At 48.3% G+C, this 27,787-nt stretch overlaps 1 protein-coding gene across 12 annotated transcripts in view; it reads left to right on the top strand.

The window, feature by feature from the left end:
- Positions 1–11,624: 11,624 nt before the first annotated feature.
- magi1b (membrane associated guanylate kinase, WW and PDZ domain containing 1b) overlaps positions 11,625–27,787 on the top strand; it is an 84,012-nt gene continuing 67,849 nt past the window's right edge. For 8 of the 12 annotated variants that reach the window (XM_055508878.1, XM_029149880.3, XM_029149883.3 and 5 more), the window contains exon 1: positions 11,627–12,442. In XM_055508878.1, the coding sequence (XP_055364853.1) occupies positions 12,145–12,442 (298 nt within the window). In that variant the 5' untranslated portion in view covers positions 11,627–12,144. Of the gene's footprint in view, positions 12,443–27,787 lie in introns of all 12 variants that reach the window. The other 4 variants (XM_029149886.3, XM_029149885.3, XM_055508879.1 and 1 more) reach the window with 2 other exon arrangements.

Raw genomic sequence — 27,787 nt, 5'->3', positions numbered from 1 at the left:
AAACACCAGGGTGGAGGAGTGACCGCTCATCTAGTCAGACAGAGAGGCAGAGATGGGAAGGATGCTGCTATGAGGTTATTAGATAAACCACATAAACTCTGGCCCGGGCCCCGGTGGCCGTGTGTAAGCCTTAAGGCCGCGAGGTGTTAAAAGTGCTTTAAGAGCGTGTTTATGGAGATAGATATGTAAGCTGCAGCGGCAGGGGAGCGAGGGCACGGGCAGGGAGACACACACACACACACACAATGGAACGGCCGGCGGCAGAGCTGGAGTCTCTGGGCGACAGTGAAGGCAGCACGACAGAGCGGTCTCACTGAGCTGGATGGCTCGGTTCCTCATACCAAAGGCATCACAGGAACGTCGACAATATACAGCACGTTTACTGGAAAAGTGTCGAAAAAAGTGTCGGGACTTTCCTAAACGTACAGTCGATTCTTTCAATGCGAGGGTCAACGCCTGCTTCAGCGGAGTTGCTACTATTTGTTTTAGTCCAGTAATAGTGACAGAACTACTGTCCTCTTACTCCTACAGCATCTATAATATGTGATCCATTGTTTCACTACAGTGAAAGCCCTGCCAGCTCCAACCCCATGTTTGACCTTCTGATGTTTTTTATGTGCCTATATACTTTCCACAGGGAACGCACGGATGAATGGTATGTTTTAAAGTCAACACATTAAGGGCCCTCCTTTGTTGGAGTGCTGTTTTGAATTATCGTTCACTTCCTGGCGGCTCACTTCCCTGTAGTCCAATGTTCTCCCAGGCTCCGTGGAACCATGTGAAACCTTATACAGGCTCGACGTACTCGATCGGAGCACAGCAACAACCAGGTGCTGCCTGGTTCTGGGTCCCGTGACCCGCGGCCCACCAGCCCCGCGGCGGCTCGTCTCCGGGGGACGGCCCGCTCGATCCGCTGGACGCGTGCCCAGGCTTCACTCAGCGCTCGGCAGAGGGTGGAGAAGGAGGCAAACTGTTGCTACGGCGGACGAAGAGCTGAGGTGGTGGTTGAGTTTGAAGACGATCAGCATTTATGGTTGGTATCGGATCAGCCGACAGAACAGATGAGCTCTTTGTTGGCTGCTCGGTGGAGCCGGGTGAGCGGGACGGGAACCACCTGCACTCTGACACGAGAGCCCGTGTGCTTCCTCCGCTCCAGTCTGATTTGCACCGGGGCGAACGTGCCCCGTGCCTCGGCCGACGTCAGCCTGTGCCCGGAATCCATGTACGAGGACAAGGTTTTCTATTGTTAACCGCTGGTGAGCCACAAGCGGACCCACAGGGCCCATGTACCCGCACGGCCCAAAGGTTTCAACCACTATCTGAGGAAACAACAAAGAAACGTTGTGAGTGCTGCACCCGTAGGAAGTGACTGTTGTACAGCGACATGCTGTAAGAAGAAAGTGTAGGGACTGACCTTCATGTGTGTGTGTGTTTGCTTTGGACGCCATCCAGACTCCACTGGTTTCCCTGTGTGTGTGTGTGTGTGTGTGTGTGTGTGTGTGTGTGTGTGTGTGTGTGTGTGTGTGTGTGTGTGTGTGTGTGTGTGTGTGTGTGTGGTTTCCTTTGCTGCTGTTTGATGTTAATAAGAATAGAATATTTGTTTTCTGTAACTTTTTTGCATTAGATTAACAAGGCAATAGTTCACATCCATTAATGCACAGTACTAGTACAATGATAGTCAAGGTATTATATATATATATATATATAATATATAGAGGCATCACACACATATATATATATATATATATATATATATATATATATATATAATATATCTATATATATATCTTATATATATATATATCTATATATATATATATATCTATATAATATCTATCTATATCATAATATATGTTGTGTTGATGCCTCTATTCTCACCCTCCGCGGGTGGGTCTCATCCACTTCCAAGCTCGGGTCCTCTAACCAGAGGCCAGGGAGCTTGAGGGTTCTGCGCAGTATCCTTGCTGTTCCTAGGACTGCACTTTTTCTGGACTGAGATTTCGGATGTTTTTTCCAGGGATCTGTCGTAGCCACTCCTCCAGTTTGGGGGGTCACAGCACCTAGTGCTCCGATCACCACAGGTACCCACTGTGGCCTTCACCTTCCAAGCCTTCTCCAGTTCTTCTCTGAGCCCTTGGTATTTCTCTAGTTTCTCATGTTCCTTTTTCCTGATGTTGCCATCGCTTGGTATTGCCACATCCCCCACTTACGGCTTTCCTCTGCTCTTTATCCACCACCACAATGTCTGGTTGGTTCGCCATTACCATTCTGTCAGTCTGGATCTTGAAGTCCCACAGGATCTTGGCTCGCTCGTTCTCTACCACCTTGGGAGGTGTTTCCCACTTTGACCTTGGGGTCTCCAGTCCATACTCCGCGCAGATGTTCCTGTATACTATGCCAGCCACTTGGTTATGGCGTTCCATGTATGCTTTGCCTGCCAGCATCTTACACCCTGCAGTTATGTGCTGGACCGTCTCTGAGGCCTCTTTGTACAGTCTACACCTTGGGTCTTGTCTGGTGTGGTAGATCTGGGCCTCTATGGCTCTGGTGCTCAGGGCCTGCTCCTGTGCAGCCAGGATGAGTGCCTCTGTGCTGTCCTTCAGCCCAGCCCTTTCAAGCCATTGGTAGGATTTGTTGAGATCAGCCACTTCAGTTATGTTCCGGTGGTACATCCCGTGCAAGGGCTTGTCCTCCCATGATGGTCCCTCTTCCAGCATCTCATCCTTTGTTCTCCACTGCCTGAGACATTCACTCAGCACGTCATCTGTCGGGGCCTTATCCTTGATGTACTTATGGATCTTGGATGTTTCATCCCGGATAGTGGCTCTCACGCTCACTAGTCCTCGGCCTCCTTCCTTCCGGCTAGCGTACAGTCTCAGGGTGCTGGATTTGGGGTGGAACCCTCCATGCATGGTGAGGAGCTTTCGTGTCTTAACATCTGTGGTCTGTATCTCTTCCTTTGGCCACCTTATTATTCCTGCAGGGTATCTGATCACTGGCAGAGCGTAGCTGTTTATTGCCTGGGATTTGTTCTTGCCATTGAGCTGGCTTCTTAGGACTTGCCTTACTCGTTGGAGGTATTTGGCTGTTGCCGCATTCCTTGTTGCCTGTTCAAGGTTGCCGTTTGCCTGTGGTATTCCAAGGTACTTGTAATTGTCCTCAATGTCTGCTATTGTTCCTTCTGGGAGTGAGACCCCTTCTGTGTGGATTACCTTGCCTCTCTTTGTCACCATCCTCCCACATTTCTCGAGTCCGAATGACATCCCGATGTCCGAGCTGTAGATCCTGGTGGTGTGGATCAGCGAGTCGATGTCTCGCTCACTCTTGGCGTACAGCTTGATGTCATCCATGTAGAGGAGGTGACTTATGGTGGCCCCGTTCCGGAGTCGGTATCCATAGCCAGTCTTGTTTATTATTTGGCTGAGGGGGTTTAGACCTATGCAGAACAGCAGTGGGGACAGTGCATCTCCTTGGTATATGCCACATTTGATGGATACTTGGGCAAGTGGCTTCCCATTGGCTTCAAGGGTGGTTCTCCACAACCTCATCGAGTTTGCAATGAAGGCCCTTAGAGTTCTGTTGATGTTGTACAGCTCCAAGCATTCAGTGATCCATGTGTGTGGCATTGAGTCATAGGCTTTCTTGTAGTCGATCCAGGCTGTGCACAGGTTGGTGTGTCGCATTCTGCAGTCTTGGGCGACTGTTCTGTCTACCAGGAGTTGGTGTTTGGCTCCTCTGGTATCCTTACCAATGCCCTTCTGTGCTTCGCTCATGTATTGACTCATGTGCCCACTTATCTTAGCTGCGATGATGCCTGACATGAGCTTCCATGTTGTGGAGAGACAGGTTATTGGCCGGTAGTTGGATGGGACTGTACCCTTTGAGGGATCCTTCATTATCAGGATCGTTCGCCCTTCGGTTAGCCATTCAGGGTGAGTCCCATCCCTTAGCAGCTGGTTCATTTGTGCTGCCAGGCGCTCATGGATTGCAGTGAGCTTCTTTAGCCAGTAGGCGTGGATCATGTCAGGGCCAGGTGCTGTCCAGTTTTTCATACCTGAGACTCTTTGTTGGATGTCTGCCACTGTGATAGTCACTGGATTCTGTTCAGGGAGGTTGCTGTGGTCTTCCCTCAGATCCACCAGCCACTGTGCATCACTGTTGTGTGACACCTCCCTTTCCCATATCCCTTTCCAGTACTGTTCAGTTTCCAGCCTTGGTGGGTCTGCTCTGTTGTTATTACCCTGCCATTGAGAGTACACTTTCGCAGGTTGTGTTGCGAACAGCCGGTTTATTCGTCTGGCTTCGTTATCTCTGGTGTATCTCTTTAGGCGGCTGGCCAAGGCTTGTAGCCTTTGCTTGGCAGTTTCGAGTGCTTCAGGTATGGTCATCTGGCTGTACCTCTTAGGCATTGGTCTTTTCATTGCACCTCTCTGGGCTGCCTTGATTTTTGCCTCCAACCTTCGTTTCCATGGTGGGTATTGTTTCTCCTGGCTCCCATGGTTGCTCTTATAGCCAAGCACCTCTAGGATCACTGATGCTGAAGCGTATATCAGCTCATTGGTTTCTGTGATTGTTGTGGTAGGGATCGCTCTCAATGCTGCATTCACATCTTCCATGAGACTTTCTGATGGTACTTCACTTAGCCGTTGTAGTGGGGTTCGGGGTTGCCTGTTCAATCTCGCCATGATCTTATCTTTCAGGTCAGTTGCTGCCTCGCTCAGCGTATCTGTGCTTATTGGGGCTTCGTACCCAATTTCCGGTTGGGGAGATGGTGAAACCTCCCCTCTGACCTGGCGTCCTGTAGCATTTGTCAGAGGGGAGGGATATATATATATATATATATATATATATATATATATATATATAATATATATATATATATATATATATATATATATATATATATATCCATACAGGATCTATGAGCAGGTTTTCTCCCAAAGTCCTGAGCAGTGGTGGAGAGTAGTCACGCCTGATGTGGTAAGAAATATGCCACCGGGCCCACCTCACCCCCACCTCACCCCCACTTCACCCCCACCTTACCCCCACTTCACCCCCACCTTACCCCCACCTCACCCCCACCTCACCCCCACCTTACCCCCACCTTACCCCCACCTCACCCCCACTACCACCCCCTGTGTGCGTTGGTCTTCATGCCACGCAGCCAACCCAGGTCTGGCAAACAAAGGAGCATCTGGACACAATAACCGCGCTTTTTGGCACCGTGTGACAGGCACGACAGGTATTTCAAGGCTGACAACAGGAGCAGCCAGAGGAACAAATGTTTGAAGTCCCAGACGCTGGTTGTGCTCTCTGTGATTCTACCCTTCAGTCTGTCAGCACCAGCTCTGTAAGAACTGTAACTGTATTTTGATTAAGTACTGTATAATAAGTGAGTTGTGTCACAAGTAGCGGACCTCTGTCCAGGTGTTCCTGGCAAATAGACGGACGTGTGGTCATTGTGACATTGACCTTTGACCTCTGGTGTGACTAAACCCCAAACTGTGACTAACTATGCGGGTTTAACGCTTCCTGTAGAACCGGCTCTCGTTCTCATCGTGCTACAATGCATTTCACTTGGAACAGGAAGCAAACAAACACCATTTCCTGAATCAGTGGTCAGTCCCAGTCGCCCTCTGATCCAGAGACTAAGATACAATATGTTCAACAATAGCATGACGCCCTTGCCTTCAAATTAAAAGCAATCAACTACATATAAAGTACTTTAAAAAGACTATAGTCAATATAATATACACTTTAAAATGAGGGACTGTGTAAAACACTACAAAAAAGTGGGGGAGAAGCAAGTTCCATTTTATATGATCTGGCTGAATATCTTTATTTTTGCAAAGCGGTGCTTAAAGACATTAGGTCAGGCAGCTTTTACAGTTCCAATATAAGTGTAAATACTTTATATTTTCTCAGTTATAACCCTTTTGTTTAGCCTAGTGCTTTTATTAATTCATGAATGTTGTTGGGGCTGAGCATTCTCTTATCGTATTAAAGCTAAAGCAGCGCGCACTGTCTATCTCTCCAAAAGAACAGCATGTAAGTTCAGAAGCAGTGATCCACGTATTCCCCGTGAGAACGCAGCAGAACATGGAAAATGTCAAGCTAAGCACACGGGCCACACATGCAGCTGGGCTCTAACCCTAAAATGTCCACTTGACTTGCTTCTGTTTGATTCCAGGCAGCGTGGCTGTGGAGCTGGCGTGGGCGGGCGGGCGCAGCACTCAGAGCAACGCTGTTCTGTGCACATGTGGTGCTGCGCTGCCCTGAATGATTCCGTTATGCTCTCACATGAGACGCGTGACCTAACCCAGTCGTTCCCGGCTCATCGTGGTGCATCACAACCATCGGCCTTCCTCCGTCTTTGCCTCCTTCTCCTGCCGTCCTGAACAAGATGTTCAAATTTAAGTCAGTGGAAGAAAGACTTTGTAATGTGCTACTTTTTTCTTCTGTGTCAGATTTACAAGACAAAGGTTCATATCCATTAATATGCATACAGTACAGTGAGGTCAAGTTATGATGTAGTAGAACTAATGTTCTGGATTTGAATAAGACTTTAATTTAGATGCTTTAATTTAGAGCCCATAAAAATTGAGACTTCCAGCTGTGAATGCAACTGAATTATTATTGCTATTAATATATTATTGCTTTTATATAGTAATGTAGCACTGTCTTTAAAATAGTGACCCTGCTGAGATCTACAGAACTGACACCACCTGATACTGATCTGTAATACTATTAATGCAGAATTATACACACCTATTAAACACCTACATCTAATGTTGTTTCATTGAGCAGATGCTCCAACAGTTTGTATGAAATATGTCACATAGGTATTTTAATTGAGGAGTGCTGGTATTTGTGTCTTTCTATCTAAATTAAAAAAAAAAACTCCTACAGCTGCAAGAAAAACTTCCCACTTTTTATGCAAATGGCCAAATGTCCACCGGTCTTCATCTAAATACAGTCAATCCCTCCCTGAGGCTCTGGAAACGAAGATAAAAAGCGATACTTAACCGTGCTCAGCTGCCAGTCCAAAAAAGGAGATGATCCTCTCCGGGTTCCCACTGACAGGAGGAGCTTTGCACGGCAATTTGGAGCGCTCCTGACACCATGACCCATATGTCACATGTCTGAAGGCATCGTCAAAGCTGCCAGCGGCGCTGGGAGATGCTGCGAGTGCTGCAGAGCGACAGCGAGTGAGCTTTGTCCTGTATCAATGCCACGAGGGTCTCAGAGGGCAGCGTCCAGACTCAGCTGATCTTTTATTCCTCGGGATGAGCGGCAGCGTTCATTTCTACACTTATTAATGCTGTGTGTAATTCACGCAGTCTCTCGTTCCTGTCCTGGTCCTTGGCCAAGCGGGTCAAGCCTCCGCTGCTCACTGCTCAGTCAGATTTAGGGCCAGCTGTGTGCAGAGGTTCTATGATCATGTGTACTATAACCAGAGGTTCTGTAGTTTAGTTATGAAACCTGGCCTGTCACCGGATGTGATGCGACAGCTCTCCGCAGCCCAGCCGCATAATCTGATGGTCTTTTTGTGGCGAACCATTCATCCTTAATCTTCTAGGGCAACACGGAGCTCTGCAGCGCTGCTTTAGTTAAAAGAAGGATTTCACCCTTCTCTCTCTCTCTCTCTCTCTCTCTCTCGCGCGCGCTCCCTCTCTGCGACTGCTCTCCATTTCTTTCCCCCCAACGCTCGGAGGATATTATACCAAATGAGGCATTATCATGGCACAGAGGTAAAGTAGATTAAAGTGACATCTAAAGCAGAGAAGTGGCCCACGTGGTTGACGGAGGCCGCGTTAAGTGACGAGCGCGGGGAAATCGCGGGTCAGCGAACGTGACTCGGGCAAGACTCGTTCGTTACACAATGCTGGGTCACTTGGGGAGTAGGCTGCATGATTTAATGACTTATGAATGATGCAGACGCTGCTTTTCAGATGTGCAAATGGGGCTTTAGTCACACCACAGATAATATGAGGTCACGTCTAAGATGTAGTTGTATCAACGTATTATAAACGATATGAACGTGTATGTGTATGTGTACACAGCCCTGATGGGCTTCAATGATGATGCAGACGATGGTGCATCTGCGGCTCAGTCTGATCTCATTCATCAAACTATGAAGTGGGATGGACAGAGCCTAAATACTTTACAGGCATCAATCCATTAGACCTCCTAAGAATGAAAAAGAAAAAGTAAAGTTCAGTGAAATATTTATACAAAGTTAACTTCATGGCGTGTGATACAAAGAAAGTCTGCAAAGATAGCGAAAGCATTAATGATTGAGATGGGAAATGTCAGCGCGAGAGCTGCGGAGGGTTCCGAACGGAAAAGGAGGCTTTGACGCAGAACTTGAAGAGAAGAAGAAACGTTCCTTCCAGGATGGATTTGTTAGAAGGTCAAGTGTCAGGCAACGTCACATTATGCAGTCGTCTCTGTTTCTACCATACGGCTTCAAAATCTGTGTCCTGCTTCGGCCTCTCTCTCCTCTATCCGTCAACTTATGCGGTCCTTGTCTGAGCTCAATCAAAAAACACAAAAGAACTAATAATAATACCGGGTCTCATGCCGGTACTGATTATAAATAAATTACTCTTACTGTAGGTAGTGCAACCAAGAATCACACTCACAACAACAGCAACAAAGCGTTTGCCTAATGTAAAGACCACAAACCTGACCAATTTCATTCAATTTCATAAATAGGTGAGAAATGTCTGTATCATCAAAGCCATTAATAATGGAGGCAGGATGTATTATTGGAGCTTTATTGAAGTCATGTGAGTGCAGCTGTCAGATTTGAAGGCTAAGTTATTACCACTAGCCATTAGCTTTCTGCTGTCATCGCTGGTTAGCAGCGCCGCCAGGCTCATCAGGCAACGGAACTGGAACTGTTGGCTCCCAGTAATAATTCATGGTAAACAAACTGTTCTCATCCACAGTAAGTCTCCCTTTTTGTGTTTGCTTGATATGTGTTACACAAGATTATTAGTTTTTTCAAGCAAAATATGAACCTCACTGTACGTTAAACCTCCTTGAGATCCCGTCCAGGCTCCACTTAATATGCAGATGCCGCTGTGCTGTATGGCCTCACAGGCAGGACACGGGGCATGTTACATAACCCCCTGTATGCTACATGTTAAACAGCGGGGCTGTACTATGTGTGCGCGTTAGCTGTTTCCAGTGTGCATGTGAGGATTTGCATTTATTACTGGGAATGAGAGGGAAAAGCAGACTTGAAAGGGAAATCCAGACAGGCAGCAGGAAGATGTTGACACACACAGATGGACGGATGGGTGGAGAGGGAATAGGAAATTTTGGGCCCGTGGCAGCGCGTCTTCCTCTGTCGATCTGATTTGGCTGACACTGTGTGACAGGAAGCTGGCAGAGGATCTGGGCGGGCCGCGTCCACCGGAGGTCACAATGGAAGCGCCCGGCCAACACACACACACACACACACACACACACACACACACACACACACACACACACACACACACACACACACACACACACACACACGCAGACGCTCACGTGAGGCAAACACAGCGTTTGAAACGCAGATGATCTCACAGTTCTCCTCCTCGGCGTCCGTGAAGGCACCAGGGGAGACGATACAGCCCACCAGTATAACAGCGCTACTGTTACTGTACCTCCTGACATTAATCCTCCTTCTTATGATGAAGAAAATGACTCGAAATAGGTAATTAGCCTGCGCCTGGCGAGTCAAAGCGAGACAGTGGTTTTCAGTTCCTATCGTTGATCCCAGGCCAAGCGATGGATTCACCCGCTCCGCGTTTATGGAAATTTTAAAAGACGATTCATTAATTGAGGTCGTTTCAAGCTAAAACCCCACCATCAGCACAGTCAGGATGCTTTGACGAGATGGATGCTTGTAGTGTTCACTCTCAGAGCCACAGTCACATTTATTGCAACTAATTCTGAGGAAAACCTAAATGAAACATATCTGATAGTTTTTCAGGTCGTTTTTATTGATGTTTTTGACTCAGAACCTCAAATGTCAACTTGGCGGCTGGATCCCCACGCACAGCATCTTTCTCCAGGGAGCAGGGAGAAACTGTCTGTCCATCATCCCCTTCACTCTCCTCACTTCTATTATATCAGATGGTTCACACCCCTGGATGAGAAATCGCCTGTGCTGAAATGTTCCTCTTTCGATTTAAGTCTACCTTGGGTGAATGTATTTCTATGGTGGAGTTTAGGCAGTGCTCCTTGTGGCGCTCTGGGCATGAATTAAGACGTTTATAATTTATGAGGCCCGTGTCACGCGCTAGGTTTTTAAGTACTTTTCTACATGAACGTTTATTGTTCGGAACCTGCCTTCAAGGGGAATTTCTCAAAGAGGAAACTGCACTAAGCTGAGCAAATATTCAAGGCGGCGGTTTCACAGGCGAGCAGCTAATAACAGGCGGAGATGAGGCTCAAGTTGTAAGGTTGGAGCCTAAAAGTGCATTTACTATTTCCTGTCACATCCAGGCCAATGCTTTTTACTCCCGTGGGCCCCCGAGGACTTTCACAGTTATTTTTAGGTTGGAAAACGCTCATCTGCTGTTCCCTAGGTGGGAGGCCCGGCCAGTCTGATCCCATCAGGCAGTACATTTATTCCTAATGCCTTAGCCAACCGTTCAGGTAAACGATTATCCAGCGTAACTCTTTTTATTACGGAAGTCACTTCTAGAATTTTAAAACCTGTTCCTGTTTTCTTCTGTAAGGTTCTGTTTCGCTGTGCACAGTCATCTTTTCCTCATTGCTTAAATAGTTTGATCGTGAATTAAGTGTGACGTAAAGGATGCAATAGTTTTTTTTGACATTTTTGCATGGCCAGAGAATGCAAATACACAACAGACACGTACTTGTAGGTGTGTCCAAGTGTTTACGCCCTCATGAAAACACACCTGCTCAACCTGAAACACTAGAATCTTGACCGGCAGGTTTTCAAGTTGAAATACACATTGACCCAGAGCGTTATGAAATAATCGTTTCATCACATCAAGTCAACATTATATTATTTTGGGGTTTTATCTAAATCAATACATTTCCAGAAAGGAAGATTAGGTCAGATTTAATAGTATGTACAAAAACAGACAAGTCTGTAATTTAGGGAAGCCAGTTACTTACAGACGGTAAAGCCGTCTGCTCTAAAGAGTACGCATGCGCCAATTGTAACTTTGCTGCCTTCAAGTGCTCTAATCGGTTCAGTCTTCTGATATCTGAACCTAATCACGACAGTGTAAAAAAATAACACACTTATGATAAAATGTAAACACGACAGATTGGTGCCAATGTTTCATGTGACATAAAGCGCATACAGTTTGTCTTTCTAGAACACTTACTAGAGACATACAATGATTAGCCTAAATATATTTACTTAAAATCTCCACAAATATTACAATTAAAAGTGTAATAAAAGCCTATTGAAAGCCTATAAGCATTTCACTCAAGCTTTTTCTTTTGTTTTGGCCGCTGGAAACCTCTAACGACTCATGAATCCTCCCTTCAGTGACAGTGACGCTAATTCGAGTTTCTCCACGTCGAATCTAGTATTTCTGACAGCTCGTGAAGGCAGCACGAACGGCAACACATTCCCGTCGCCAGAGCGGAGCCCAGAGTGGGAATGAGAGTGAGCTCTACGCGCAGGAGCGTCGGACCTGCTGAGAGGAGCCGATGACGCGAACAACTGCTCCTAAAGTGTAAAAAGGAGAGAAAAGATCGCGACCTTGAGGAGGGAACAGCATTTAAAGTGAGCTTATCAAAGCAGCCCGGAGGATTGGATAAGTGGACACGAGGCGCAATCGGGACCGCGGCAGATGTCACGTTAACGTGTCACCGATGAAGAAGCATTAAATTGCAGGGATGTAAAGGAAACGATGACAACAACAACAACAACAATCTCACAGTGAAGACAAACTTCCGAGTGAACAGGAATGGCTTGATTTCCCACCCGGACAGAGCAGTGGGACGGTGCTGTCAGAGGCACCCATGTTTCTGGGGAGGAGAAAGAAAGTTTGCTGCGCTTCGGTTGATTACAAGTCTACTTTATTTGAGACGTTGATGCTGTGACAGTTTATTTTTTCGCGGCAGTGCGTCTGTTTTGGCTCATAACCGTCCACGATGTCCAAACCCGCACTCAAGAAGAACCACTGGACCTCCCGAATCAACGAGTGCGCCGTGTTTAAAGATGCCCGTGGGGACCTGAATGTGCCGCTGCGCGGCGGCGCGGAGAACGGGGAGTTCGCCTACATCGGCCAAGTGAACGAGGATGTGGTGTTTTACAAAAGTGGGAAACTAAGCGAAGGGGAGGTTCTGCTCGAGGTGGAGAACCTCTCCATCTCAGGATTACCCCTCTACGACGTCCAGACCGTCGTCCGGAACTGCAAAGGTTCCGTACGGTTGAAAACTGTCAGGCAAGGTAAGGAGCGCGAGCGGCAGCAGCGCACGCGGAACTCCGTTCGGACTTCTACGTTTTGTGTTTGTAGAGCCGTCGGTAAAGGTAACCGGGGTTAAAAACTTAGGGGAAAACTTGTTTCTCTTCGTCAGAAGGACGCGTTTTATTATTCGGCACAAATAACATGAAGCGAAATAAACGCTAACGCTAAAATGACAGGTTTTTGGTTCTGTGGGTTGTTCCACACGTGATTAATGAATGATTCCTGTCGACTGTATAGAGTTGAAAATAACAGCCTCATATTGTTTATTCATCTTTCAGTTTTGTTTGTTCTCACATCTCACGCTCTCCAGACTAATATGCCAGTTTATTCTCATTAGTCATCATAATGTAGTGAAACCATCCTGCACCTGAAGTGATTAAGCTCGTACAGGTGCCTCTCCTCCCATTTACTGACACGTTAAACTGATGTACAGTACCTTTTTGTCAATTACCACATAAGATTGTAGTTGACTCCGCCATGTTACAGGTGGAAAGGCTCAAATGAAATCCCGTTTAGCTAGATTAAAGCCAATCAACTAAACGGGGTCTAGCTGAGTCAATAGACAGATGAGGCTGGCAACAGTGTGCGTCTGCCCTGGCTTGTTCACGGTCCTCTTGACTCAGCAGGGCCGTGCGGCTTGACACTGAGCCAGTGTGACAGGCTCGCAGCGTGGCAGAGGATGCTCGAGGCCGGGCCGGGCCGGGCCGGGCCACGCCACGCTAAGCTCCCGGACAGATGGGCATAAGAGCAGCAACTCTTCAAGGACAGCCTCGCATGCTTCTACCGCCGGCAGCCGAAGCCAACGGGCCGGGTCGGAAGTAGCATCACGCGCTTTGTGGTTAGTGTAGAACGTATCATCCAAGTACTGCTGTATTCATTTAAAGCCAGCGTTATGGTATTTATAAACGCCGAGCTCTAAACCCGCATGGGAAATGTTGTGGCACCATGTTGTATTTACCTCCAAAACATGAACGCGCCATGTTTCCAGCGATAGGGCAAAAAAGGGACAAGATGTCATTCAGTCTTTACCACGTTAATAGAAGGTGAACTCCTTCAGCTTAACAGGGAACAATGGGATGCGGAGCTCCGAGCCTGATGGGAAAACGTGGCTCAGCTCTGCAAATACCAGGGACGGAGAGATACAGTACTAGAGGCCATCACGTCTCTGCGCTGACCTAATTTGTTTAAAGCAGTCCTGAGCAATTGTGAGCCGTGAAGGCTTCGAAGCTAGGGGATTTCTTTCCCTTCCCTTATTTCCATTCCAAACAAGCACATTTTACTTGGTGGAGTTGAGCAGCTAAATCATGTGCTGCACTTGTGAATTAGTCTAATCTGTGTTTAGACCTGGAGTGAAAGGAATGGGCCCGCCTGGTGCACAGGTGTTTCCACTCAACTATGGGTGGAGCTATGGGTGCTGCTCATGTGACATCATCGCCCATTTTGTCTTATCAAAGTATTAAAAGCATAGGTGTTAACAATAACCAGCCTTTATTGTAACAATGAGGAAGGTGTGTTCGGACCTGGACACATCAACACAATACTTGGGAGGGTGATTGTGTTGTGTACCTGTTTCCCAGCGATGCAGCGCTTGGACACGGCCTAAAATCCCAGGGCTCCCCTTCCCCTTGTTTCAACGCCCATCTGGGGATGTCGGCTTTCGCAGCCATACGGTGTCACGTGATCAGATTCCATTTCGAGTTTTTAATAATTCACTCTGTCTGGGAATTTCCCTCCCTAATCGGCCTTAATTGGGAAAATATGCTCGGCAGAATGAGCCATCTGTAAAACCCAGTCGACCTATTTTTTTGTGTGGAGCTTGTGCCACTTTCTTACTTTTAATCAAGTGGGCTGTGAGAGGAGGTACGACTGCACTGTCCGGTCACTGATGTCCACACAGCCGCCGCCGCCGCTGCTGCTGCTGCGGGGTGTCGACAGCATAAAGAGTCCTGCTGGGACCGCCGGCCATTTGCTTTTGACCTGTGAGCACAGCGCTCTCCAGTGTGAGCTGATAAGACGCTGCGAGCAGTTTAAGATGTTTGCTTTGGGTGTCGCTGAAACAGGACAATGCATCACCAGCCTTTTGTTCTTCGCTGATGTGTGTACTGTAGCATAGAGAGAAACCAGAGCGACCAACTTAAACACAACAGGAGTGAACTATGATGTCGCCTGTTAGTTTGGCTGCGAGGAACCAGCTCTAAACTGGAACCACTGCACAGAATCTTTGGAAGTCAATTAATTAATTAAGCACGATCCAGGTCTCACTACGTCCTGTACCATTTAAACCGTGCACTTTAATGATTACAATGTTTATGCTCGGACACTGGTTGTGACAAGCTCCCAAAACTGAGGAATCAAACCTGATAAAGCCCTGAAAGGTTTTAACGGATAATCCTGATGAGAACATAACCCAATTATAGACGGACACCAAAATATGCTCACCATTAAACACACAGTAATGACAGAGACTGAGAAGATCAGCATCATAATCCTGTGTTAGTTTGTACACACGGGTTCGTGCTACTGGCCTTGATGCGTCGTGCTCGTGTTTGTCCGTGGATGGAACGGGACGATTACAACTGTTTAGCTGCGTTTTGATACTTTGGGGTCAATAGGACATCAGCGGAGCATCGCGGTCCAGAGTGCACGGGTTTCTCCAAACGTCAACTCGACTTCATGCTCCATGTGGAATTTCGAATCCCCCTCACGTGATACTGGCCAATCCGGTCTCGCTCTGCTGCGCTTTAATAGAACTTGAAGCCCACATGATGAACAAGGCCGCAGCCGCTGTAAATTTCTGGAAGCGGAACACCTCCTTCCTTTTCGTACGGTGGCAACAGTTGCTAACAAGCGTCGGTCGGCTCAAATTTACGAGGCGGTGTTGCTGCATCAACTCCCGGCCTGTGCGCGCTCCTTGCATATGGAAGTGTTTATTTCCCCTCTCGCAGCGGGACGCTGACAGGCCTCTTGGCCGCAGCCGCTCTCCCACCTCTGCGTTCTCTGGCAGCGGCGCAGCGGCTTTGCTTCCTCCCTCACAGCTCGGCTTTGTAGCCGAGATCCCTGGCTTCAATTGCGGCGCGTGCGCGCGCGAGTGTGGTTCCGGTATGAGCTGAGTTTGCGTTCATGTGCGCCGGTGCTCGGCGTTAGAACACACTGGAGGGGGCAGCGAGTTAGCGAGCAAACAGACCGTGAAATGCCGCCTCGCTAATGCGGCGCTTGTTTGTAATCCCGCTAAAGAGGGACACGTGCACGTGTGCGTCGCCTTCCCTCTTGTTTGCAGAGGAACCGCCTTTCTTTTCCTAATTAGCTCAGGCGAGAGCTGTTTGTATTCAGTGTCAATGGGAATTGGTCACACTTGGCACCTGCAGTTACACACTCTGTCAACTCGCCCACTACAGTGAGTTCAGTCAGAGCGGGAGAAGCACCGAGGCTGCGATCACAGAGGATGTGGCTTGTTTTGGTTCTGTTCTTCTCTGAATGATGTGTTTTGAGCTTCACTCTAGAAATCAAAGCCTCATGGATTCTATGGATGTCCAACACCGTGATCATATCCTGAAAAGCCACTTTCCTCGTGTCCCCTCACGTACAGTATTTGTCTTGCATCTGTCCACATGTTTTCATTTGGAAGGACAAAGATGGAAACATGGATGTTATAAAGGGATTTGGAGAGGATAGTACATCAAAATGCCACCGGATGTTGAACTAAGGGGGTTAAAATGTCATTGTACGCAATCTTCTGGGAAATCCTGAAGATCTGAAGTCTGAGGTGAAAGAATATTGTACCAGGACTCCAACGTGCACTAGCATCAGGTGCAGCTGAGGCATTTTTCCAGATGTCTTTGCGGAGCGTCGTGTCAGGGACGGGGTCACAGTCACGCCTGCAGAGCAGAGCAGCGCTGCGTTTGCATGTGCGTGTGCCAGACAGGCAGACGGAGCCAAGTCTCTCGGCTCGGACTGGCCAGCGGCGGAGCATGATGGGATTGGTGGATGTGGGCATTATTAATATGGAGACTCGACCCAGCGGGGAGTGGATGCGTCTAAGAACGCGCTGCCAGGCCTCCGCCCCGGAAAGCTGAAGGTTTTATAAGCTCTGTGCTGCAGCGCAGATCCGTGTTGTTAAGTGCTTGTGAATTTTTCACACTATCTCATGTTTGTGTAATAATATTGTGCCTCATACTTGAATCCTTGCCGTATAAAATAGTAATGAGACACTTAGCAGCTTACACGCAGTGGATGTGTTTTCATTAAAGCCCTCGTTAGCTTATTGCCTTTTTAATCTCTCTCTCTGTTTTCATGCTTTTCTTTACCTTTTAATTACATTCTGGTTGAGACTTTGGCCTCTGTTTGAACAGATCCCATTAATTTAAAGTGTTTGGAAAGTGCACACAGAAACAAACAAGGCAGCATCTACCGGTTTAGAGAACAGCCTAGCCCTGATTAAGAGGACTTAGACTGGAGTCTGTCTGTTTGGCGACTGAAGGGAGCCCCCGCGCTCCCAGGGTCCTCCTCCTGCCGTGGCAATAAGACACACACTGCCTCATTTCCTCTCCTCGTCTGGATCTCTTTTTCCTCCAGTCTCCATTAATTCCCTCAACAATCATTGTTGTTATGAGGCATGTGGCAAATGCGGCATGTTTTTAGTTTTCTAATAAAATAAGTACCGTCTGTGTTCATGGATGGACCGGTGCGTCTGAGCGAGACAGTTTTATATTGGCTGATAACCACTGTCCACGGTGTGTGTGATCCATAATGGATGCGCAGGAAACAAGATGGGCTCCGTGAGCTGCGGTTGGACATCTGTCGGGGTCGGTAACGACCTTCGGCCTGTCCGTGTGTGCGGGTTCAGCACAGTGGGGCAGATCCCTGCAGTTTCCCCATCTGTGTATTAGCGACGAGCGCTGGGGCCTCGATCGAGAGCGCGTCCGAGCCCTGCAGTCGACGGGAGGACTCGAGGACACCCAGTGGCTCTGGTAATCCAATATGATGACGGTGGGGGGGGGCGTCGTGAGCTTTGCAGGTGGGCCCCCAGCTCTGATGGATGTTCAGCAGTAACTGGTTAGCAGCTCAGGGCCGCGTTGGACTGCGTGACCCGTTCACACGCTCGCATTGAACGCTGCCGTTTCCAGTATTTTCATGCCCCATTAACTCAGCGGGACAAGCACTAAATGAGTTTGTTTATGCTGATCGCACACACACACACACACACACACACACACACACACACACACACACACACACACACACACACACACACACACACACACACACACACACAAAACAGGGATTGATCCTCAAATGCTGCCTACTCAGCTGCAAAGCCAAACGTGACTTCAGTGTTTTACTAATTCAGCTGCAATCGGACAAGAGAGGATGAGCTTACATGAGTACAGGCCAACTCCTTCTGAAGGCTGTCCAGGGAGTTTAAGTTTAAAGGCTACGTGTCCAGTAAGAGTAGAAGGTCCATTACCTTGGCACACGGCACAATATCTTGCCACAGTTTGGAAAGGCCTGAACACAGGCCTCGTCCTTGGTTTTCACAGACGTCTTCTACTGTATAAGCTGCAGTGAGTGAAACGTGATTGCTTCCTGATGGAATCTTAATTAGACAAGCGGAGACTAATTAGCAAAGACAGGAGGAGCAGAGTCTTAATTAAGAGGTCACTGGTGTCCGTCGTCTCTCTCCACTGCCGACGTCAGTCACAGATGTTAACGTCTGGATGCGACACCTCTGCCTCCTCCTGAGCTCCAGCGTCGGTGGCTCGTCTGCTGTGGAGGCTGTAGATCAGGATGGGGATCAAACTATGCTGTTTATGAAATCTTTGGCTGCCAGTCGCTGTTCGTGCTTGTTCAGGCCGGAGAACAGGGGATGTCTGTTCTCTTTGGTTTCAGGGTTTGTCCAGGATTTCCAGATGTTGCTCACCTGGACAATGTGCTGGCCCCGCCCAACCCATCCACCACCGTCTCTAGTTGTGTTCACAGCTGAAGCGGGGTTGGGTTTTAATGAGCCTCCGTTCAAAAGCATGTCCTGTCAAAATAAAAGTTAATTTGTTTTCGTCTTTGATCTCACGTAGGCTTGAGACCACAAAACATTGGTGTGGCTGGGTCAGGATTCCTTCCTATGTAACAGGATGAAGAATAGAACCCTGGCTTTATCTGCGATTTTAATATTTCAAGTGGAAACACCCCTATTTCTCCCCAAAAAAGGGTGTAAACATCCAAAACGGGCCACTGGAGTAGTAATGAAATGTACGTGAGCTGGGCCAGGGTTCAAACCGTGCCCGTGCTTCCTCACATCAACGAGGAGGCGAGCAGGCTCCTTGAGCGCTCGCGCTGTTTCCCTGCGCCCGGCTCCGTGCAGGAATGCTCTGTTTACATAGCTGGGGCTGGCGCGGATCTCTGCTCTGCTCCCTCAGGTGTCTGCTGTGTGTCACCGACAGTTCTTTCACAGCCCCCAGTGCGCCTCGTGCTCCAATGCCGCTGCACCTCGTCTGAGGGGACAGAACGGCCCAGAGGCCTGAGCATGTGCAGCCCCATCGGGGAAATGCACTTGGTAATTAATGCCTTTTATTTTGTAGGGGAACCTGTGGATAGGTCGTGGCCTCCGCTGATGTTATTGGCCTCTCTCCTGAATGAGTTTGAATCTGTGTAGTGATCCTTTAGCTATTAAAGCAGTTTTCACATGAGCTGTCTCTCACTTTGACAGCGTTCCCTCCCGGCTCGCCTCCCCGTGAGCTGACAGCGTCTGCTCCCAGTGATGTACCCCAATCTATTTAACACATACAAACCGTCTTTTTTCCCTAAAAACTCATCGGCGCAAATAGGTAGAAGATTGCCGGCGAATATGGACGCCGCTGCGTGTCCTCGAGCTCTACTGGGCTCCAGAGCTCATAAATTAGACCAGAAATCTAATTTCCCTGTGGGGCTCTTAGGCTGCGAGCGCTCACAGACACGCTGTTTCTTGTCAGGGCCGCTGGATGTCAATTCCTTTTGATGTGAACGGGCTGATCGGGAGGCCGGTGGAAGTGGATCGCGGCCTTGTTGCCTGCTTAGTCACTCTGGACGAGTACAGTAGTAGTCCCTCTGCCGCGCTGACTCTGGGGTCCCACGATTCCGGGGGGCCACAGAATTCATCGCACACAGTGTTATGGCAGAAAGGAGCTGGAGCGGCGGAATGGGAACGTGGTGCTGTTTGTTAGCTCCACATCCAGATAGCATCTGTGCCCCGTCCAACTGGCTGCAGTGTTCTACACGTTATTTACTTTAATGTGCTGCTCGAATGAGTTGCAGGTTCTTACTCCTTGAACTCGGTGTTGACGTCGTGTGATCAAATGCTGCTCATAGAAACAATATGTCGCTGCGTCCTTCGTTTCATCTTGCTGTAACCACCTGAGGCCCACACTTTCTCATCAGCTTCCAAAGCGAATAGTAAATAAAGCGTCCGCCTCAGCTGCCAGCGAGGCGACAGGAATGACTGGAATCCAGTACTGTACAGTTAGTCGTCAAAGCGGCTGTGGATTAATGTTCAATAAGTGTCAGGCAATCTTTGGGTTGTTTACAACAGAAGTGGCGTGTTTAGGACACAGTGGAGGGAGAAGTCCATTTGCCATGAAGCCGAATTGATTACAGCTATAGAAGGCTTTTGTTTTATTGTGTGACTTGATGTGAATGTTGTGAATCAGTTCCCAAGCATGTGAACAATCAATAAGAGTCTAATCATCTGAGGAAGGCCGGGCTGAAACTCCTACAGTACCTCTGCGCGCGTGCGCTGTGACACCCATTTCCAGCCACTGCTCAACCGGTCGGACAGGTCGGGGTGAAACTGCAGCATACCTCTGCTGCACCTGTCAGCAGCAGGCTGGCAGCATGCACCTAGGGGGAGGGGCCGAGATAAGAGATCAGGCCCCGCAGCTTCCTGGAAGTCTGATCTGACCACGCCCACTTTATCTTACTTTGCGCTTTTGCTTTGGTTGTGGTATCACGGCTGGATGTTCTCTGTTCCAGTACGTCTGTCCTCCTCCTGCACGCTTCCAATGCATATTAGCACAGGCGATCGGTGTCAGGTGACCTTTCGGTTGCCGTGGCGACGGGACCAAGGCACTGGTCACCTCCATGAGTACAAAATAAAATTCCTGGGTGCGAGTATACACACACACAGCACTAAATAAACACTTGGAGCTTCTAGCCCCATGACGTTGCAGGGCGATAACTTTGTTTGGCTGTCAGTGAGGGCAGGCCACATTCCTGTCATAGTTCTGGACAGACAGTCGGGTCCTACACATGCAGCAGCAGTGTTGTGGCCACCTATTGCTGCTAGAAGCGTTGCTTTATAATTGGATGAAATTAAATAGATTATAATACATTTGTCCAACTATGCAAATTTGCTTTATTGGTTTAAAATGACAAGATTTTTTTATTATATAGGAGAAAAACAAAACTTGGTCATGAGTTATTAACACATTAATTTATTTTGTTATCTGGAGATGGAAAAAAAAATAGTTTTTTTAAGTGAAGAAGGAGGGTATGATTTACAGTAAACAATCACTGGTTTCGCCTTAGAGAGTGAAGGGTAGTAGAGACGTATGGAAAAATAGCCTTAATGTTTCCACAGGAAAGCTGTTAGTGGAAGGTTGTTCTATTTGATTGCAATGTTAAACAAATGATGTCATTTCTCTGCTCTGCATTTTAAAAGAGAGCAGAGGAAAATGTGTTGCTTTGTTCTCTAAGTATCCAGACTCTTGACCACAGTGTGTCTGTGTGTCCGTGTGTGTGTCCGTGTGTGTGTGTGTGGTCTAAATACAGCCCTTTACTGTTGCCCAACTCATTGTGCGCCAAAAGGCACAAACAAGGTCATAAAAGTGACTTTGTTTGGCTGCTCCAAACATAGACCGGCTCTTTATTGTGATACCAGTTTCCTACAGGCGATTGTGTCTTTGTTGGACGTGAGTCAGCAACGGATCCGGGTTCAGCTACTGTTTGTTAATGACAAAAATATCACTGTATTTCTTGAGCCTTTCTCCCCAGCGCTTTGTTCCAGTTCAGCCATGAGTCTAGTCCAGTATAGTGACTCTGCAAGGTGGAGATAAACCCAACTTCTACAGTATGTTGATGCTTTCATGCAGTACATGTAGCAGCTTCTGGCAGTTGCAGAGCACACACACACACACGCACACACACACACCAGCCGTGTTACACGCTGCCCATCTGCCCAACGCTCAGATGAATTGGAGCAGACACAGGAAGAGACAGGCTGCATTTGTGTTTTGAAGCATTTGTGTGTGCACCTGCTCATCTGCTCCGTTCTCTGGGCTCGTTCGTGCCCTGCTAAGCTCCAGATGTACCGCGAGGTGTTTCCATCTACCTGACACTCTGCTCCGCTGCCTAGGTCAACCCCAGACCTCGTCACTCTATTTATAGTGGAATGACTGACAGGCAGAGGCCAGCGTCTGTAACGTACAGTTACTGCTGCTGAGCTTATTCAACAAAGTGGTTCTGAGTGTTGAGCTGCAGGAACAAGGAGCGACTGCTCCGTTTGCCCTCATTAGCACGTTAGCTCCTCACCTCTTTAACTCCATTTCTCTGTCTTTTGCCCCCTCGTTCCCTGGGGAAATTTCTCTCTCCTTTACTGATTGAACAGAATATCCTGTGGGTCGTAAAATCTGGGCGATGGCGCTTTCTGAGCGGTGGCTTGCGCTCCTGAGATGACGGCGAAAACTAGTGGGGCTTTTCCACCAACTAAGCCTCCCCTGAGGCCTGTTTCGGAGCTCCAGCTGAAATCTGTCCTCCTGTCTGTTGCTCGGATCCCCTCCTCCTCCTAGTCGGCCTCTCTCCCCGCTGAGCCACCTCGGCCCGTTCCTCATCGTTTTCCCCGGGCCCGTATTGCCAGGAATCCAATTACATCACGAGAGTAAACCCACTCTAACTTGCTGCACTTTGGTCTTTTCCCTCTTTCAGCCTCATGCCTCCTATTTGCTTCTCATTTCCTCCCATCCGGTATAAGGAAGATGCCCCCTGGACATTCGCCCTCAGGCGTGTCGCTCGCGGGTCGTCCCCTCAGATGAGAGCCTGGCTGCCTTTGCATATCCACAGTGTCGCCGCTGCCCCAGTGGCCCCTGTCATGTTTTTGTGACACGCAGCAGGTGAACCATGAGTCAGACGCGGCTCTGTTGTCAAATGAGCCAGTCTGTCTGGATTTGGTGGTTTGGAATCTCTAGCATTTTTGAAGAATCATCGGCGAATCAGAAAATATATTCAGACGTACTTGTTCAATTACCTGAACGTCGGGTCGACTGGACTCAGTGCAGAATAGAGCGCTTTTTCACAGTGCTTTTGCAAATGACATCCTAATTTGTGTAACTTTGAGTTGATAGCTGTAGTCTACTGATCGTTCCATATTTGAATGTTGTAGTCTGTGGGTCTGACTGAGTGAATCATTGAGCTGCTGGGACCCTCAAACAGAAGGCAAAAGATATTACATTCATTTTTCACGTCAGGTGGAGAGGACGAGTCCTGCTGGCCTACGTCTAATCAGTCCAGTGGAGATCGTGCCAATGATAGGTCTCCATAAATCACTGTTGTTTCCTGTTTACTGTGCGAGGTGTGTTCTCCTGCTCGTTGCCGCCCTCCAAGGCGTCTTTTGTTTTGATCTGTGGTGGAGCTCTTTTGCTATATGCAAATATACTGTGTGTGTGTGTGTGTGTGTGTCCGTGTGCGCGTGTGTCCGTGTGCATGTGTCCGTGTGCATGTGTGCGTGTGTGTGTGTGTGTGTGTGTGTGTGTGTGTGTGTGCGTGTGTGTGTCGGATGCGGTTGCTCATCTGTGATGACGGCCTCCCACAGGTCAGAGAGGAGGAGTGTAAACATACTGTAAACAAACCCTCCTCCTCCTCATCCTCCTGTCCCTCTGCTCCGTCTCTCTCACTCAGATCAAAGCTTGGGATGTTGTGTCCTAACGTATTTGACCTTTTTCTAGTTTCTTTTCCTTTTTTGCAGCCCCCCCCCCTCCCCCCCCCCCCCCCCCCACCCACCCCCCCCCCCCCCCCCCCCCCCCCAACTGACATCAGACGTCAGAACTGGGGAGGCTCCTCGGCTTCATGCCTGCCTGCGCAGTGAAGTAATTGTGCTCAGTAAAGCAGACAGGTAGAGAAACAACACACACTTGTGCATCATATCTGAACTTTTTAGTTTCCCCACAGCCCCTCAGGCAGCATGCTAATGCAAACGATGTGCTCCGCTGCCGCTGTTTTAATCGCAACCATATGCTTTACACACACACACACACACACACACACACACACACACACGCTCTCTCTGCTCTGCTAGCGAGCTCGTTGACCTGCTCCGCTGCAACGCCTCGTGTGAGCAGGCGTCGTGTCACACCTGAGGAGGCGGGAGCAGCGTGAGGCGAGACGGTCACAACTGGACGCATCATCGTTACAGCCTTGAACCGCTGCACCGCTGCACGGAAGAGACGAACCGGCATGTTTCTACTTACTGCCTGCGTTTCTGGCGGCTTTGCATCTGTTCAGACCTGGCGGGGCTGTGGGCAGGGTGTGGCGCCGCGTCATCACTTTCTTATGCTGCATGGAATTTGTTTTTCTGCGCCACTGAAAATACTGTATCAGGAACAACCACAAATACCTGTAGAAATGTCCTTCTGGGACTAAAATAGCATTATTCCTAAGCGTTGCTGAATAGCAGAGGGTCATTAGAGCAACAATACTACGCCCGTGTTCCTCTGTACAGCAACTTATTAGTGGTGGGGAATAACGTATTGCTTTGCTGCCTGTGGGGCTGATGGGCTGATAAATTGCTGCCCCACAAAGGCCCCATCTCTGCTTAATTAGGGAGGAAGGTTATCCGAGGACGCGGCTCGGCAGCAGGCATATGGTGACTTGGTGCGAGTTTGTCTCGTTGGACGCTACCTGTGTCTTCTGCATAACAACTCTGTCTCTCCTCTCCAGCCCCATATCTGCCCCGTCAGTCATTAACCTGAGCTCTATTTCTCAAGTTCGTCCGGCAGCTACTTCGTCATCTCTGCTGATTTGAGGAGCTTATGTCCTGTCCCTGTGTCTAGGAACCGGAGCTGCAGCAGTTCTGCTCCAGACAACATTGCAACCTAAATACAGGCCTAAAAGAAAGGCAGAGACCCTCCCCAAATGTACTGATGTGTTTCATTTCTGGAGACGACAGGCGTGACCCATTGTTTTATCCCTGATGTGAGATGAAGCCAGTTTGGTCCAGTTGACAACTTGAAAGAGAAAGAAGGGAAAAACAAAACCGAGTCGGCTGCACATGCGGTCGGACCTGCTCGGTCGGATTGTGGGTGGTCTGATGTCACTGTTCACACATGCAGCCAGTTTCTGTCATCATCAGTCAGGACATATCTACTCATACTCTGATCGCCCATCACCTCCATTGTTAGGACGCAGTTGGACAAACAACACATGTGTTCTCAGATCCCAGGACACTGCTTCCACTTTTAAAGAACCTCTGGTTGTAAGTTTACAGCGCTCGGCCTCCTTCATGCGCCGATGGAAACATTCCATTTTGAATATGAATGTTTTGGCCGTTTGGAGGAACTAGTGATAGTGATCTCACCTTTAGAGCCCTTCCCACGGCGACAACGGGACACGTGAGCCAGTGTGAGGAGTTCTATACAGGTTCTGTCACTGCAGACTTGCTGACAGGAAAACTAGGATCGCAGCCGCAATTCACAGACACTGGGGTGGATTGGCTGAAGGTAAGCTTGGCGCTCTGAAGGCAGAAGTTTTAATATCTTTGTGATTATTACACCACAGACTCTCTATACTCTCTGCTATATTTTATGTTAGTCCGATTGCTGCGGTTGGTGTAAATATTAAGGTGGACTGTGATGGCACTGAAGCTTTTGTATCTCTCCTTTGTAAGAGCCGATGCTGACTGGTGAGTTCAGCCTCTCCTTTTGTCTTATGTTGTTTTCCCTAAGCACCAGTACCTGAACTCAGGTGGTCTAGTGACTGATTACATAACAGTGCTCGTTTTCCCAAAACTACAGCTGCAGTGAGCATTTTTATTCAGATAACACAAAGTGTGGCTGTGAAAGTAAATCAGTGCCTGTGCTCTGGGATGATGGAATTATAGGAATTGATTTTGGAAACACTCTCGGGGAAAAAAATGAAGTAACATAAATTGGTTACATAATCGCTAATGTCAAAGTCTGGTTGGACGGATCCACTGACGTCTCTCCTCACTGTCTGAAATAACAAGGTTTGTCACAGAGAATAAATGTGTCATCCAGAATATTCCTTCTCCGTCAATGCTCCGTCAGACCTGGGAACAGGAACCATTGGGGCTATAAACCATGAGCGCTGTCTTTTTTGAGGGTGAAGGGCGACAGATTGATCAGCTGCTTTGTTCCAGCTGCAGCAGCATGCAGCCATATGGTGCCTCCGCCTTTCTCACAACACTGGACGAGAAACAGAATGTAGAACCTGAGGAGAGAGTCAGAGACGTGTAATATTTCCAGACACCTTGTCAAATACTCATAATTTACTTTTTTGAGTCCGTATCGAGCCCTTGTTTGCTTTGTGGCTCTCCATATTTGATAACTGTGTCATTGGCAGCGCATGGCTTATTATCGCAGCTGCACTGGCAGCAGCTCAGTGTATTCACTGCGACTTGGGTCAGGAGCGGGTCATCGGCACCATGTATAAAGCCCGGCGTTCACTGTAGGCCGAGCAGTAATTGATCCCACTGCGCAGAACCCCACTCCTCTTTGATTTATGGGAAAGTGATTACTTAGGAGGCTCGCGAGCAGAGTGATGTAATGTGGAGATAGAGGCAGTCATTAAGAAGGCTGATTGTGCCACAGAGTGGGTTTGGACCTCTTTAACCCATGTCACGGTGTCTCGGCGCCAGAGGCGCGGGCCCATGCCGTGATTTCCCAGAGTTCTGGTTGCTTTGACAGGCTGTCGCTCAGGCCCAGATAAATATTATTGATAAAAGGCGATGGCTGTGTTCTGTTATCGTATACATGAACGCTACATGAGATGAGCAAAATATGAGACAGACATTTTTTTTCTGCCATTTAAAGCAGTACCCTCAGAAATCAAAGTAGCGAAACCATAAATGGGTCTTTCATCGAGGTTTGTTCCTTTGGGTTTCATCTTTCAGGTCAATACGTCGTGATGCTATTTGCTCCTACACTGTGTGTGCTGTTTACAGAATTAAAAGTCCGCCTCGCCGCTTCCCCAGAATGTAATTAGAAGAGTCGACCAGGGAAATGTCATGGCTATTGATCAGCGAGAGCGAGGGGGCAACAAAGCGCTGGGCGGGGCCCGTGTTAAACGACTAATTATAGGGCCTCATTAGGGGGCAGAGGCTGCGGTTGACTGTCTGTGGGCCGGAGACGTGCGGCTCTAAGCACCGCTCTGCAGTCATGCACGAGGCCTTGGGAGCCCGTGGGCATGACGGCAGCTGATGCAGGGAACCGCGTGGTCAGCAGCAGGTTTGAGGCTGCGGAAGCAATATTTCTGGGTCGGATTTGGAGCTTTACCTGGGGTCAAACACGGCGATGAAGGCACGTGTTGGGCTGCGACGCCGTGGGCTCTGCTGTCGTCATTCACGTGCCATGTAATTGGCTTTTTGGTCCCGACATAAACTTTTTCTATGTTTGCTGTTCATCAATTTGCAGTGTCTGCCACCTGTAAGAAGGCTGTGAGGATGATAAAGCTTTGGTTTAATCTAGTCCTGGTGAAATTGATGGTGAGGAGCACAACGCTGCACATGGCTAAGAGGAATCCCCATTAAAGCTCTTCATCTATATTTTTACAACAACAAAACTTAGTTCTAGTAAACATGAGAAAACCCCTATGGTAAGATGTCAGAGTGACAAATGCACTCACCCTTTATTGATTCGCCAACATTTTACTAATCTGTCCTCAGTTCATCCTCCTGGCAAGGTGCACGGAAATCCAACCTAACTTTATTTACTTCTTTGCTCACTCTCCAGCTTTGCAGCCAGAGTGCCGGTTCTCACATGCAACCTGTTGTAGTTGTATGCACTCAAAATGTGACACTGGTCAGTCGAGATGCCAGAACACTGAATAAGGCAGAGGAGGAGGATTATACCGTGCTGACAGTGTAAAAAGATCGAAAGCTATGATCCCAGATGCAGTTACCTCCTTCCTCTTGTTGCCAGATGATACTTCATAAGAAGCAGAGGGCGTTGAGACGCAGCTCTGAAGGCGCGGGTCGCATGAAGACTCCAGGCTCACTTTGAAGCTAATTCAATAGTGTGTTCTCCTCTGCTATGGTGCATAATGAGATTGGGACACAGACATTCGGTCTTTTG

This window comes from Betta splendens, chromosome 5, assembly GCF_900634795.4.
Source record: "Betta splendens chromosome 5, fBetSpl5.4, whole genome shotgun sequence".
In the NCBI taxonomy this organism is placed as follows: domain Eukaryota; kingdom Metazoa; phylum Chordata; class Actinopteri; order Anabantiformes; family Osphronemidae; genus Betta; species Betta splendens.
The sequence above is the reverse complement of the archived record's forward strand: the minus strand, read 5'-3'. Positions and strand labels throughout refer to the sequence as shown.